Source organism: Monodelphis domestica, chromosome 8, assembly GCF_027887165.1.
Source record: "Monodelphis domestica isolate mMonDom1 chromosome 8, mMonDom1.pri, whole genome shotgun sequence".
Lineage (NCBI taxonomy): Eukaryota > Metazoa > Chordata > Mammalia > Didelphimorphia > Didelphidae > Monodelphis > Monodelphis domestica.
In genome coordinates this window covers 209,093,912-209,110,007 of record NC_077234.1, presented here as the reverse complement: position 1 = coordinate 209,110,007, position 16,096 = coordinate 209,093,912, and the positions used below count along the sequence as shown (strand labels likewise).

The 16,096-nt window shown below is 33.8% G+C and overlaps 1 protein-coding gene across 1 annotated transcript in view; it reads left to right on the top strand.

Annotated features, from left to right (window-relative positions):
- The window catches only part of OCA2 (OCA2 melanosomal transmembrane protein), a 575,033-nt gene that overhangs the window by 116,257 nt on the left and 442,680 nt on the right, over nucleotides 1-16,096 (top strand). The window contains exons 9-10 of the mRNA XM_056808519.1: nucleotides 3,798-3,869; nucleotides 5,985-6,050. Of these exons, the coding sequence (XP_056664497.1) occupies nucleotides 3,798-3,869; nucleotides 5,985-6,050 (138 nt within the window). The remainder of the gene's footprint in view (nucleotides 1-3,797; nucleotides 3,870-5,984; nucleotides 6,051-16,096) is intronic.

Sequence of the window (16,096 nt, the reverse complement as noted above, 5' to 3'; positions counted from 1 at the left end):
CTTTTATGCCATGATAGTTCAAATAAAACCTCACATTTATGTGAATTGCTCATATTTTTTGTTTCATATGGCATAATCATTTTTCACTGCTTTTATATATGGTAATTTGTTTAGCCATTCTCCAAGAAATGAGTGTCCACTTTATTTTGAGACCTTCTTTGCCACAGAAGACCTGCTGTGAATATTTAATCTAGATGAATCTTCCTTTCCTGGGATATATGCCTAACAGGTAGATCTCTGGATCAAAGGACATAGACATATTAGTAATTTTATTTCATTAGATTGTGAGCTATTTGAGAGCATATAAATTTTTTTCACTGACTAGAATAGAATAGAATAACTGCATTATTTTCTATCACAGTCAACAACTGATTCTTTCCCTCTTTGCCAATTTGTTAATTGTTTTAATTCGTATAATAATTAGTGATTTGGATCAATCTTTTATGTGGTTGCTAAAAGTCTGCATTTCATTTTTTTAAACCCTTACCTTCCATCTTGGAATCAATACTATTTATTGGTTCCAAGGCAGAAGAGTGGTAAAGGGCTAGGCAATGGGGGTTAAGTGACTTGCCCAGGGTCACATAGGTAGTAAGTGTCTGAGGCCAGATTTGAACCTAGAACTTCCTTTCTCTAGGCCTGGCACTCTATCCACTGAACCACCCAGCTGCCCCCTCTGCATTAAAAAAAAATTGTTGATACCCTTTGGGCACTGATTTAATATTATTCATCTTATGTTTCTATTGATTCCCATAATATCTTGGCTACCAGACCTTGGATGCAAGGATTCTCCTCCCCCCCCCCCAGGTGACTACTTCTCTTCTTATGCTAATTGCTATACCAAAGCTTTCTATTTTATGTAACCACAAATATTTCATTTATTTAAATCTCCTTTATCCTTTTTTTTAGTTAAGAATTCTTCTCCTAGATATAGTTTTAAAAGATGTCCATCTATTTTCTTCCAATTAAAAATTATGTAATATTTTATATTTGGTCCTTCCTCCCTCCCTCCCTCCCTTCCTCCCTCCCTTCCTCCCTTTCTTCCTTCCTTCCTTCCTTCCTTCCTTCCTTCCTTCCTTCCTTCCTTCCTTCCTTCCTTCCTTCCTTCCTTCCTTCCTTCCTTCCTTCCTTCCTTCCTTCCTTCCTTCCTTCCTTCCTTCCTTCCTTCCTTCTTCCTTCCTTCCTTCCTTCCTTCCTTCCTTCCTTCCTTCCTTCCTTCCTTCCTTCCTTCCTTCCTTCCTTCCTTCCTTCCTTCCTTCCTTCCTTCCTCTCTTTCTTTCTTCCATATAGCTGTTCTTTTCCTTCTCTTTTATTTCATACTTTTCCAGGTTACATGCTGTAGATAAGACACAAATTTCCTGACTTTCATATAAGGTGTAAATTTCCATTTCTTTATGAATATTTTATTGAACCCAACAATGTGGAAAGACATTCCTTAAGTCCTTTGTCTTTACTTCTAGGAGGCAGAAAAGTCTATTTGCAGAAGAAAGATATTGGTTACATGGTAGACATACAAAGATCACTCACTCAGTGGAAGTAAGGATATAAATTAAATAAAGATACTTTCCATTTTGAACAAATGTTTTTGTTACTTAAAAAAACCTACCTATTTGTTTGTACTTTTTTTAGACATTGTCCTTAAAATCCATTATAATCTTGTTATTATTCCTTAATTACTTGACAGTTACACCAAACAGAAATGCTATTATCTTCCATATCCTCTAGTTGTTACTTAGTGGTTTCAATTATGTTCTATTCTTCATGATCCCATTTGGAGATTTCTTGGAAAATACTGAACTGGTTTGCCATTTCCCTCTCTAGTTCATTCTACAGATAAGAAAATGAAGGCAAACAGGGTTTAGTGCCTTGCCTAGGGTCATACAGCCAATAAGTGCTTGAGGTTGGATTTACATTTAGGAAGATGAATTTTCCTAACTCCACTGTGCAACCTTGCTTTCCATATCCTCTAATACCAACTTCCATTTCATCACTTATCAAGCTAGTTTTCCAATTGACTTTACCCTCCAATTGTCCCATTTACCCTTTCTCACTTTCTTTGCCTTACTATGTACTATCTCTTATTTCTCCTTCAATCTTAGTCCTTGGGTGAGTCTTTTTTCATCTCATAATTCCTAAGTAATCTGTTGAGCTTTGAACCTCTTTAACCTTGTTCCTTCCTCTTCAATCTCTCTGCTAAAAGCCAGAAATAGAATATGAATCTAAAATTCTTTTCCTTCAAATGTTCCTCAGTTTCTCCCAAATTTCCTCTCCCCACAAGTCTCTAGCCTTATTAATCATAGCATAGCTCCAAATAACCAAAACAATTTCTTTCTCTTACTCAGATCAAGTAATTTCTCCTTCTATTCTTTTTTCCTCAACCTTTTGTCATTAGATATAGAAACTTTTTCTTATTCTCCCATGTCTTACTTTTAAATTTAGGTTTATGACATTTTCAACCCCTCTTCACCTCCAGGAGATTCAGTATATCTGAACAAGTAATTCCTGAGCATCTGTTTATAAAAAAGACCGTATCAGAGGAGAGAAATCAGGATCTTATCCTTCAGGATCTTATCTATGAATGAGCGAATTGGTTTATAGTTGTTCATTTTGCTTTTTATCTGAGTTCTGATATAATCTTCTTTTAAAAATACAAAAGGTAAAAATACCATGGAAACACTTCAATGGTGAATGATGAACTCAAATACAGGAAAAAAAACAACTAGGTGAAAAACACATAAGAAGTGTGACTCCTGTTTCTGATCTCAATGCAACTGCTTAAATCAGGTTATCATTTACCACGCCCACTTGAGGGTAAAGCAGGATAAAGATTCAGTGACAAAATCTAGTCAGAATTCAGGTAGAAATCATAAAAATGTTTGAAAAGTCTGGCTTCCTGAGCTACCAGTAATACTATATAACTTCCTGAATATTATTCTTATAATTTTTCTCTTTCAGGTTTCCTATTTTAAAAACCAACCAATCAACATTCCCTCCTTCCCCATTGCCTTATGTATTTCAAAAATCCTAAAAAATGGATTGTCTCTTTGTTGATGCTACATATTGTTCTGCAAAAGTGGGTCAGAATGAAAAAAAGGCACCACAGCAGACTGGTTTCATTGTAGCAATTAACTGGATGAAGAAGCTGCCTTTGAACATTTTCCTCTTCTGGCTAATAGCACCATAGGAACAAATGGAGTCCCAGGGAGGCTGGTGCTCCATCTATCAATACATTTGCAGCAGGCTTGTTCTGATAAAATTAGTAGCAAATGAGGTTTGCTGTCTACTATTAATTTTCTCCAGATTTTTTCTTAGAAATTTTACTTCCATTTGAATAATAATTAAAAACCAAAGATACTTGTGATTCAAGGATAATATGGAATACTCCCAATTAGATTAAACATCTGACTGTATACATTTGGTTTAATAACATTCTCAGTTAATTGGGCAGAATTGATTTGTTTTGTAGAACTAATGTTCCAGTTACCTAGGGATTAAATTGTTATAAATCAGTAATGACATTTTAGTGTAGGCTTTCTGATAGAACATACTTTACCCAGTTCTTCCACTATGTTAGCAGGAAAATTTAATTATTAAGTAAAAGGAAGGCTATTTCTTCAGGGACTTCAAGCCCTGGATTATAGAAGCCCCCATTGCTTTTGACAGAGGTGGTATGAAATGATATATAATAATTGGTAAATACAATAGACATGTGCAAATATTTCCTGTTTAGTCCTGTTTTGTGAGAAGTTGCATGGATTGGAATAGAATTTTCCTCCAATAATTCTTTTCTTTTATTGCAGATTGTTCACAGAACTCTGGCGGCAATGTTGGGCTCCCTTGCTGCATTAGCAGCATTAGCTGTTATTGGTGATGTGAGTTGCACATTTTAAATGCTTAGCTTAATGCCTTGGTAAGATGTTATGAACAGAACTTTCAGGAGGATTCAGTTCAATTTTAAGTGAAATTTCTCCTTCCTCCTTTCACTTCTGTTAAATTTCTTTAGTCAGTAGCCCAAGCCAGTTGACCTCCAAAATGATGATCTTGGAAGATGATAATTAATTTTTTCTTTTTAAAAAACCTCATATCTTTTATCTTAGAATCAATACCGATTCCAAGTTAGAATAGTAGTTAGGGGTAGGCAATTGGGTTAAATGACCTGCCCAAGGTCACACAGCTAGGAAGTATTTGAGGCTAGATTTGAACCCAGTACCTTCCCTCTCTAGACCTGGCACTCTATGAATTGAGCCATTTCACTGCCCTGGTAATTGTTGCTTAAATTGTTATACACAATTGGGTTTCTTTTTGGTTAAAGTTAAATAAAAACCATGTAGAGGATCAGTTGGTTTTCATGAACATAGATCTAAAGCTGGCAGGAACCCCAGAGCCCAACTAATTAAGCCTCTTCATTTTACCCATGAAGACATGGAAGATCAGGAAGGTTAAGTGAATTGTCCAATAGGTCACAAACAAGAGACATAGAACTGATGTCATCTAAATCCATGTATTTGGAAGAATGCTCAAATGGCTAAGTTCAGTCAAACCATTTCTGTGTTACTAGTTTTCAAAATAACTAGTGATTTGGCTGAATTAAATCAATTTAAAAAAAGTGTTTCTATGTGAGTAGCTACACAATAATATCACGAGGCTTTGTGTCTCAAATGAAGGAGATAAAATACAGAATCCTAAGGGTAGGTTTGGAAGAGATACCAGAAGCCATTTAGTCAATCCTTGTAATGTTACAGGTAAGGAAAGTGAGGTCCAGATTTAAGGTGACTTTCCATTCTTTTTCAGATGCCATAAAGGGACATTTTGGTGACTTATAGCTTATTTAAAAATTTTAAAAATGGTTCTATACAATTAAATTGATATTTCTAGACTTCTTGACAGAGTATAGCTAAACTTAGACACTTCTTTTTTTGGATTTGTGGGCATTGTTGAACCTTATTTTTTCTTTTAGTTTGATCTCAAGAAATATGTTTCATTCTTACAAAGCATTTAACACTGTGTACTATGTGCTGTTTGAGATACCAAAGAAATATTGGGTGGCCTTTGTCTACCTAGAGTTTTCAGTATGATTGGAAAGACATGATAATTTAGTAACAATACAAAACTGTTTATAATTAAATATCACAATAAGTGGTATGAAAAAATGAATTATATGAGTGCAACAAAAGGGAAGGCTTCATGGAGAAGTATAATGTACTGGCATTGAAGATAGGAAAGATTTGGGTAGGTGAATAGGTTTAAGATGTTGTGGAGCCACACGACAATATCATGGAGGAGGATGGAATACTTCCCACCTTCCCACTCTCCAACTGGTTGAGCACATAGCTCTTGGGGTCCCTTTAGAGACTATTGTTCTATCTCTTAGATTATATTGCCCATGGTTTGAAATGGAACTAGACTAGGAATTATTAAATCCATGTGAAAATTTTTTTCATATATATATATGCATGTATATGTATATATATATTTCTTTAACCATTTTTATGACCTTGATGAAGTCATTATTACCTTTTTATTCCTCACTCTCCTTATGTATAAAATGGAGATGATTATATTTGTCCTCTGTCCATTCCTGGATTACTATGATGTTAAATTATATTTTATAAATTCAAAGAAATTATTGGAAAAGTATATAGCATTATTTAAATTCTATATTTTAAAAATTACTACTATAACTGTGAGAAGATTCCTTCAATAGACTATGAGAAAATAAATTTGGGACTAGAGGTCAGATGGTTATGTTGGAATGAATGTTTCATTTCTTTATCTGATAATCCTGGTTCTGTCTAAAGAATTGCTAGATGCATGCAATTGAATTTGTGAGAACTAGATTGTCAATACTCTCCAGAGGCAAGAAGTCTAACTAATAAGTTCTAGTCCATTGGAGAGGGTTTTTAAGTGAGAGGTGTTTATATGCTCACAGCTAATGACTACATTGATGATACACAATGTTCACTGATGATTTTCTTCTTTGATTGCAGAGACCGAGCTTGGTTAGAGTGGTGGAGTGGATTGATTATGAGACTCTGGCATTATTATTTGGAATGGTAATTAAAAGCCTCCCTATGAGATATCAGTATTGGACCTTGAGGATACTTTCTTTAGCTTTTGCAAATACTCCTCTGTTTTATTAAGACTCAGAAAGGTTTGAAAATCAATGTTTGATTGGGAAATGTTAGCCAATGCTTGTTTAATTTTTTTTTCTCTGAATCAATTAAAATGCCTTGACAGTTCATAATAAACTCTAGTTAGTTTTTAGCTGTATATTTTAACTTCTTTCTAGTGATAAATATAGTCTATTTTAAAGTTTAGGGAAATACAATTTCCCTTAAGTTCCTACTTTCTATATCTTGATAGGATCACAGACTGATAGAATTTTCAAAATCATAGAGTACAACTTCCTCATTTTACAGATGATGAAACTGAGTTGAAGTGACTTATTAGTATGGTATCTCAAAGAAAGAATCTAGATAAGACCTTTTGGTGGGTATGACAATGAACTGAAAGCTATTGTACTGGAAGTTAAGGTCTCACAATTACACTGGTTTCATAATTCTTCTTTCTCTCTCATCTGTGTGATCTTGATTCTGTCACCTATCATCTTTTCCAAAATATTTTCCCCAATAATCTCTTTCTTTCTCCAAATGTTTATCTTCAATATACTGTTTGCTGTGCATGTACCTACAAAAATACCCACCCCTTATCTCAATATCTCCTTAAAATACAACAAACTATATTTTAAAAAAAATTTAAATTTATTATAGATATGGAAAAACTTTCTGGTCTTGAGAGTAATGTGATGGAAGATGCTTCATTAGTTTTGGAAGACCCTTAAGTTTGACATAGATATAGGACAAATTTGATTCTACTACATCCTTAAGATTTCATCTAATATGTCTCCTCCTTTTCCCAACTAAACTCTTAGAAAAGGCTGTCAACAATACATTTTCAAACACAGCTAATGTGTAAATTCATTTTGTTGGGATATGTAATTCCATATTGAAGACTGCCTTTTCTTCATAAAAAAGTTGTTCAATGCAGGGCTATGAGAGGTAGATTAATAAACACCTTCTAACTTGAAAAATCATATAATACATCCTTAAAAAAGCATGTCTACATTCCCATCTCTCATTTACTTCTCAGACACTTTGTAATCTGGCTTCTGATTTCATCATGTGCCTGAAATGGTTATATCTAGTTACCAATGAATTCTCAGTTAACGAGTTGGTTATCCTTATCTCATGCCTAATCCTTCTTGATAGCACTGTGGCATTTATTGTTGTCTTTTCTCCTGGATACTATTTCTTCTCTGACTCTTTTAAAGTTTGGGGGATACTGTTTTTAAAAAAAAACTTTAAAAAAGGAATAAGGGATGTACCCTAGAGGGGAGGCTTGTACCCCAAGGTAAGGAGATGGGGAAAGGAAAAGAGAGGAGAAAACCCCAATTCCCATAAAGCGGGGTTCAGGGGGGAGACATTAGATGTAAGGGTTGTCTCAGAGAGAGGAGAGGGGGTTTGAAGATTTTCTCCCTTCTGCCTTCCCTCCTTAGCTAAAGCTGCTCTCCCCAATTCGCTCTTGTCCCTCTTGTCACCCCTCTACTACTCGAGACCCAAAGTCTCCCCTTGATCTGTTCACTCACACTCAGCTTGGGGAACAGATAATTTTAATGTTAACTCACTCAGGTAATACAAAAAGGAATAATGGACAGGGAAGAATGGGAAAAGGAAAGTGGGAAAAGGGGGTCCCGGTCTCTATCTAAACCCTTTTCCTCCCTCCTTGAGTTTGGGGGGAACTCAGGCCTTGGCAGCCTGAACCCTCCTGAGAGAAAGTCAGGTTGACTCACCCCTGGGCAACAGGAGCTGAGATAAAGTCTACTCAGGTTTCTCTTCAGAAAGTCCCATTCAATTGGGAAGTTTCGGGGAGAAGGATTTCTAGTCACCAGCAGGAAAAGTGGGTAACCCTCAGGAGAAAGTTTTTATCCACCTTCTCTCTTCGGCGTCTCCAGATGGAGAGACCCTCACTGCTCTCTTCACCAGAGTCTTCTCTCCTCAGCAAATTCACTCCTAGGGTCCCTCCCCTGTAGAGGTGATCAATTTTATATACTGTTCAGTCTGGCACTTTTTCTCTAGTGCCAGCTTTTATCACAATAAAAAAATAAATTTTGCTTGGGACCATAACATTCTTAAGTGGAAATTGAACCAGATTAAAATATATCTGGGAAATACAACAAAATGTAGATAAAACTACATTTTAAACTGATTTTTATCTAATTCAATCCTTATGTATGCATTAGAATATAAGGTACTTGAAGTCAGGGATCCTCTAGGGGATACAAAAATATAAAATTCCATCTTTATTCTCTATGAGATTACAGACTAGTTCAAGGAAAATAGAATATTTAGAATAAAAGATGTAAGTAATATCAATCAATTCTTAGTCCCCAGAATAGCAATGAGAGTAAGTTTCATACTCTCTAAGTAATTTTGGGAAAGGTCAGCTGGCAGCTGACATTAGTAGTAAATGGAAGTGCCAACAAAGGTCTTTAAATTTCAAAAAACTCAGTAGCAAACTTAAGAAAACCACTATTTATCATTAACCTCTACCTTACCCCCAAAATGACATGTAAATAACTTTGTTGATAGGCAGAAAGAGGACCTCTGAATCAGGGGGGCCTGAATTCAAGTCCTAACACTCATATGTACTGGAAAAATAATTTCTCAGGGCTCCTGGCAACTTTCTAAGATTATATAATAGAAGAATGATTGAAAATCTGCACAGATAGAGGGAGTTCCCTTTATCAGAACATGTCCAACATGTGGTTTGTTGGCCATAGTGGGCCATGATGTTTTTAAGTGAACCAGATTAAAATGTAACTGGGCAATAAAATAAAATAGATAAAATTACATTTTAAACTAAGTCAATATGAAGCCCATGTATATCTAATATCCTTACATATGCTTTAGTGTTCTCTATTTCTATTTGAGCTTGTTACCATTGCCCTGGACCAATAAATTCATATTTCAGAGTCCTTAACTCCCCCCAAAAGATGTTTTAAAAATCAAATATCTATATTCTGAATAGTTTGAGTATCAAGGGTCCTCCATCTTTACATTCCAATGGACAGATTCAACTGCTGTCAGAATGAAAGATGCTTGCCAAACATTTGACCTTGGTCATCATTTGCAACAATCCGCTCCAACATGCTAAGTAGGATTTCCCCACCTAGAACAGAGGCAACAAAAATATCCTTGAATATGCTGATGGAAGAGTAAAGTGTAGGAAGGAGAAATTTATTTTCTACCTACCTACCTGCCTATGAACAGTGAGCCTGGGTTGTGAGTGGCTGTTGCACTTCTAGCCTAGTAATGATAAGGAGATCTAATATTTTAAAAAAATGATGGAAGGAATAATACTAAAACTCCAAGATACCTTTTAACTTTCTCCTAGTCTATCTACTGGAGAAAAGGAAGACAAAATCTTTTAACAAACAGTCAAGGATAGTCAAGTAAAACTAATTCCTATATTGGACATGTCCAAAAATCTACCTTGTTTTGTATTGTACATCTATCATCTCTTATTTATCTCAAAGTGGATATCATGCTTTATCATTGGTATTTTGGAATCATAGTTGAACATTTCATTGTTCAGAGTTCTTAAGTCTCAAAGTTTGCTGAAAACAGCAAAAAATTCGTGAAAATCATTCAAATTTGCTTCCCCAATTTTCCTTTATTATGTGTTCAGGAGCATCAGGTCCTTAGCTTGTTTTGCTATCTGAGCACTTCTGAGGGAAAGGTTTTTGATCTGCCTCTACTAAGAAAGTATGAAATCAGCTTAATAATTATTTTTTTACCTTAAGCTTTCATTGATTAGAGGAGTATACAGCTTTCTAAATAGCTGTTTTAAAGTTATTTCACTGGTAGCTACAAACCTTGTGAATAATTGAAACCATCTTCTATTATCTAGGGAGGCTACTGAGGTCAGCCACTGGAAAATTTTAACTTTAGTTAAAATTTATGTAACATCATCACCAGCAGGAAGCATCTGAGTGTACTGGGTGCACTGTGCGTGACATGCTCAGGATGGGGGGAAGGCAGAAGAGGTAGTTTACAAAGAAGTATGAAACAAATCTTTATCTTTATCCAAGAGAAAACAAAACAAAACAAAATATAAAAAATGACAATAAAAAGTAGCAAATGCTAAAATTATATTATTAACTTTATATCATGGTCACATATGACATATTGAACTTGTATATTAAACAAAACCTCTTACGAATTTTCCCTTACATGACCACTCATATCTTTCCCCATTACCAATATATATTCAGTTAACATTTTGAAACTTGAGACTAGTTTTCTCTATTATGCTTCTTTAAAAAATTTTTTCATTTTAAATTTAGAAGCATTTATTTGTATTCTTTTCTACTTCCTCATTCTTACTGAAAAATAAAGAAAAAATAAAGCCCTTTTAACAAATAAGCAGAGCCCAGCAAAATAAGATCCTATATTTTTCATGTCCAAAAAATATATGTATCATTCTGTATCTTAAGTCTATCACCTTTCTTTCAAGAGTTGGATCTCATGCTTCATACTGCATTGATGAGAGTTCTTCAGTCTTTCAAAGCTCTTTTTTTTTACATTGTATTTATTTAAATTGTTTTTTGGTTCTGCTTATTTCAATCTACAAACATCAGCTCATACAAGTTTATCCAGGCTTTTCTAAAACTATCTCTTTTATAATTTTTAATGGCATCATAGTAGTCTATTACTTCCACATAACAATTATTCCCCTAATTGATGGTTAGTCATTCCCCAATTGATGGGTACCCCACTTAGTTTTTAGTTCTTTGTCACCACGGAGAGAAATGCTTTTATTCATATAAGCACTTTTTCTCTTTATGTTTTTTGAGTGGTTTAGGTCTGGTAGTTGTCACTGGTTCAAATGAATAGTTTAGATTGTTGGTCATAGCTCCATATTGCTTTCCTGAATGACTGAACCACTTATTATATTTCAACTTGTTTTTCTGGGCCAAGTTTTTCAGCCTATTAACTTTTAAAAAGATTAAATCTGTAATACAACAACTTAGTATACCTCTCATCTGAAATATTTTATATATGTACCTTCTATATGTAAGATGTCCCAAATAACTTATTGCAGTTTTAAGCTACTAAAACCAAGATGTTTGGGGTACTCTATATTTGTCTAGATGGTTGATAAGAGTATTATACAGGTTAGTATGAGGGCAGTTTTTGCCATATGCCATTAAAAGCAAATGGATGACAAAATTATATCTCATAAGTGTAAATCTGACTATGCTAGATTTAAATCTCATTTTGAACACACCTGTTTAATTCTGGACAAATCCCTTTACATCTCAATGTGCAAAGACAACTCTCTAACACTATAAGATGCAAAAAAAAATGATGCCAATATACATTAGTAGATGGAGTATCTTAACTTTGAGTTTCCCATACTAATAAAATCACAGATTCAATCCTATTCAATTATATAAATTAAGTAATTTTATTTTAAAAAGGTGAGATTAATTTGGCATGACTTATTTTCGTGAACCCATTGCAACTAGAATCGATCAATGATTTCTTTTCTAAGTGCTCGCCAAAGTGTATGACATACCCTTTCACAAGTATATTATAATTTCCAGGGGGAAATGTGCTCAGGCTCAGAAAGCACATCTGGCAGAGGGATTACTCATATTTTTTAGTGATCTACTTGGTGGAGTACTAAACAGTGTTCCTAGTCACTGCTATCTCAGGGATTTTTTTGCTGGACTATCAATAAGAAGTCTTAATCTTTTTGTCCTCTAACATTCACTAGCTAGTCTTCTGGACGATGAGTTTGTGTGTACAGGTTGTAAAGGCAGCAGTGTAGGAAGTGAGAGTCAGGAGAAGAGACCCAGACTGATGCAGAGTATAGACACTGACTCTTTTCACCTATTTCCCTATCAATTCCTCCTCAGGGGCTTAGCTATAGAAGATTTTGCTCCTAAGATGCTAGATGTTCAAATCTCTAGCTTCTGAACAAGTTTCATTAACCAATCCAAGCACATTTCCTGTGCAATAGTACTTCTATTTATATAGTAGCTTTTAAAGATCTCTAAATTAATCAAAGATTTTTCCTATTTATTCTATTTCTTCTGTCTTGGCAGAATGCTTTAGCATAGTCCTATCATATCTGTCTCTTATATCCTTTGGGCGGTCCATAATTTAATTAACTAGAGATGATCACCATTCGATTCTACTGACAAAGTCCTATGCTTTCCTCTTGATACTGAATCATTCTTATATTTCTGGCATAAGTCCTATTTGATCATAATAAACATTTTTTGATATAAACTCCCTATTAGTATTATTGACATTAACTTCACATTTTTTCTTTTTTCTGCTTTATTTCCATCAGGTTTGTGATCAAATATTTGTTTCATAGAGATAATTTTTGAAAGCAGTTTTATTGTAGTCTATTGAATGAATGAATATTTTGAATACTCTGAATATAAATTCATTTCCAAATCCATTTGGTAGTGAGGTCTTTTATGCGGCATTTAATTAATAATCCATGTAATTAATGCGTCCAAGTTTGATTTATTTAGATTATTGAATTCTTCTTTTGTCTCTTTGAATACTTTATGAAGTTGTAAATATTCATCCATTTCTTTTATATTCTTACTTTTGTTGTCTTTGAGAGTTTTCTATTTCTTTTGCATTTGATATGACTTTTCATTATTGGTTTTGGTAATTTGATGACAAACTCCACCTTTTGTGAATAAAATTTAGGATTTAAAACTGAGCTTCATTAGTATTTAAAACCAGCTTCCTTTTATTTAACAGTTCAATTATTTTAGTGTCTATTTTTTACTTTATCCTTTTGTTGACAATTTTTTGCTTTGCTGTTAGTTTCTTAATTTGTTCACTTTCTAATTTTAAACAGCAAGCACATTATTAATTTTTTCTATTTTTGATGAAGGATGCATTTATCATGCAAGATCAGAATGTTAACGCATCAGAGAGTTTTGCTTATTCTTTATTGCTCATGGTGGTCCAATATTGGGGTATTTATATCATAGTATTGGAAACTATGATATAAAAGCAAGGGGAATCAGTAATACTTATTTAAAAAAATGTTCTAAGAATTAAGAGATGTACATTTATCTGAGTTCTACTGTCTATTTATTTGGTTAATTCTGAGATTTGATATTTATATTATTATTTAATGTTGTCTATTGTTTTAAACATTTTATTAAATTCATGAATTACTTAATGAATAAATAATTTCTTTGCAGACCTATATCTTCGGATCAGATTTTCATTGTCAATTACTTTTTTTATTACATTATCATTTATAATTCACTATCTGTTCTGCTTTCTCACCTTATTCAAAACTTCTTTTGGCCCTACCTACAATGTGATAACATTTTGTGATTCTTCTAAGTAAAATTCATAAACAATATGTCATGATGCTGAAAAATAACATTTTCATGTAACAATATATTATTATGAACAACATATTTGTTGTATTGAAAAATGATATATTAATTACCCTTTTATTTAATTCTTTATTGGTATCTGCTAAATCTAATTTTCTTAGTATCATTTTCATCTTTAACTTTATCTCATTTATGAATTTCTGAAAACAAGATATTGAACTTTCTCTCTATCATTATAATTTATTCCTAATTATTTTTGGAAATTATTTTCCTGTTACTTTACCTTGATATATTTAGATACTATGCCATTAGCTTTTTAGATGTTAAATATTTTTATTCACTCACTGTCAATAATACTTTTACATGTAAGATAATTTATTTTTCACATATTCATTTATTCCTATCTGATTACTGGATCACAGGCTCCAATCAGTCCACTTACTTTTACATTTCCTTTGTTCTTAGGAACCCCAAGGAATGCATCCTCCACAATAAAACCTGGTTAATAGTTAGAGGCAATGATTCTCTTCCTGCTTATTTAACCTTACCTGTGTGGGTAGAAAGGAATTGAGATACTTAATGAACACTCTTCTCACTATCTTCACCAATCAGAGATGTCTTTGGATGTCCTGGGGAGGGGCTGAATAATGAGCTCCCAAACTAGATTCATAGATCTGCTTAAGGGACCTTTAGGGTCTTTAATCACGGGAGGGGGGCATTGACCTATTAATCTATTGTTTATATGCTAGCCTAATCAATAAATTGATAACCTTATCAAAAAATCAGTTTCTCAAATATTTTTGTCATAACACATAAAAGTAACTCTCTTCTATATCTCACTTAGTGGTTCTAATTTGAATTTAGTCTTGTTTGATATTAACACCTCTACTGTAGATTTTCTTGATTTAAGTGAAGTATGGTAAATTTTAGTTCATTCTGACTTCTTATGTATATTTTCTATACTAGACACGTCCAACTTGTATGTTATAGGCCACAGAATTCCCTATAGTGGTCATGAAGCCGAATAAAATGAAATTGTTAAGTGTTTAACAAAGTAGGTAAAAACACAGCACAACATTAATAATGTTAACTTCTGTTTTTTAAGACAAAATGTAGAATTCAGGGATTTGTATCTATTTGAGTTTGACACCACTGTTCTATTTATGTATTTTAACACTAAACATTTTATTTTGGCAACTTCCATGATCATAATCATTCTTTCATTCTTATTTTTAGAGCTTAATTCAACCAATTTAGTGATATATAGATATAGATATAGATATACACACACACACACATATATATATATATATACATACATATTAAGTAGAAATGACATGAAAGACACTATTCTAGGCAGAAAGGATATAAAGACAAAAATGATAATCTCAGGGAACTTACATTCATCTAAAAAGGATACAGTATATAAGTAGAGAACTAATTACAAAATAATTTAAGGAGGAGGGCACCAAGAACTGTGGCAACCATTGCTGCTCATTCTTTTTTGCTGAATCTTTCTCCACTAAGTATGTATGTCTGCCAAAGTTTGTCTTGGGCCCTCTTCTCTTTTTATGCTATTTCATTTGGTGATGTCATTAGCTTCTAGGGAATGAATCACTATAATGTTGGAGAGGATTCCCATGTCTACTTGTGTGATAATAACTTCTCTCCCCTAATCTCCAATTTTATGTCACCAAATGCTTTTACTCAAACTGGATATCCTATAGATATCTTAGACCCACACACATTCAACACAGAACTCATGATCTTGGCCCTCAAACCATTCTTTCTTCCCATATTCTCTATTATTCTCAGGAGCAGCACTATTGTCCCAGTTGCCTAAGTCTGAAATTTTGTTGTTATCCTTGATTCCTCAGTTTCACTCATTTCACAGATATTTTATTGCTGTATTGTTGTCTTTACCGTCATATCATATATGTGTGTATTTATATAAACATATATACATATCTATTTTTATATACATGTATGCATGTGTATAAATACATTCTCTCTCTCTCTCTCTCCCTCCTCTCTCTCTCTCTCTCCCCCCCCTCTCTCCCTTCCTCTCTCCCTTCCTCCCTCCCCTTCCCCTCATAGGCTTATGCCTGGATTATTGCAATAGATTTCTGGTTGTTCTTCCTACCTTAAGTCTTTCCCCTTCTCCAGTCCATCATGCACTAAAATCTCAAAGTGATCTTTGTAAAGCATAGGTCTGACCATGTTATCCCTTATTCAAATAACACCAGTAGTTACACATTGCCGTTCAGATAAAAAAATTAAAATCCTTTGTGTGGCTTTTAAAACCTTTCATAACCTGGTCCTATAATGCCTTTCTTCTTGTCTTTCTAATAGTCTTCTTATACCTTAGTTCCTTCCAAGCACCCTGTAGTACAGCCACACTGAGTTCTTGCCATTCCTCAGAGACAATATTTTATCTCAAGACATTACACCTTTTCATTGCATGGTCCCTATTTCTGCCTTCTGGCTTCTTCCAAAACTCAGCACAAACTCCAATTTCTGCAATAACCTTTCTTTCCTTCTTTTTAAGAAACTCTTACTGTCTATCTTAGAATCAATACTGTGTGTTGATTCCAAGGCAGAAGACTGGTAAGGGCTAGGCAATAAGGGTTAAGTGACTTGCAAATGTCACAC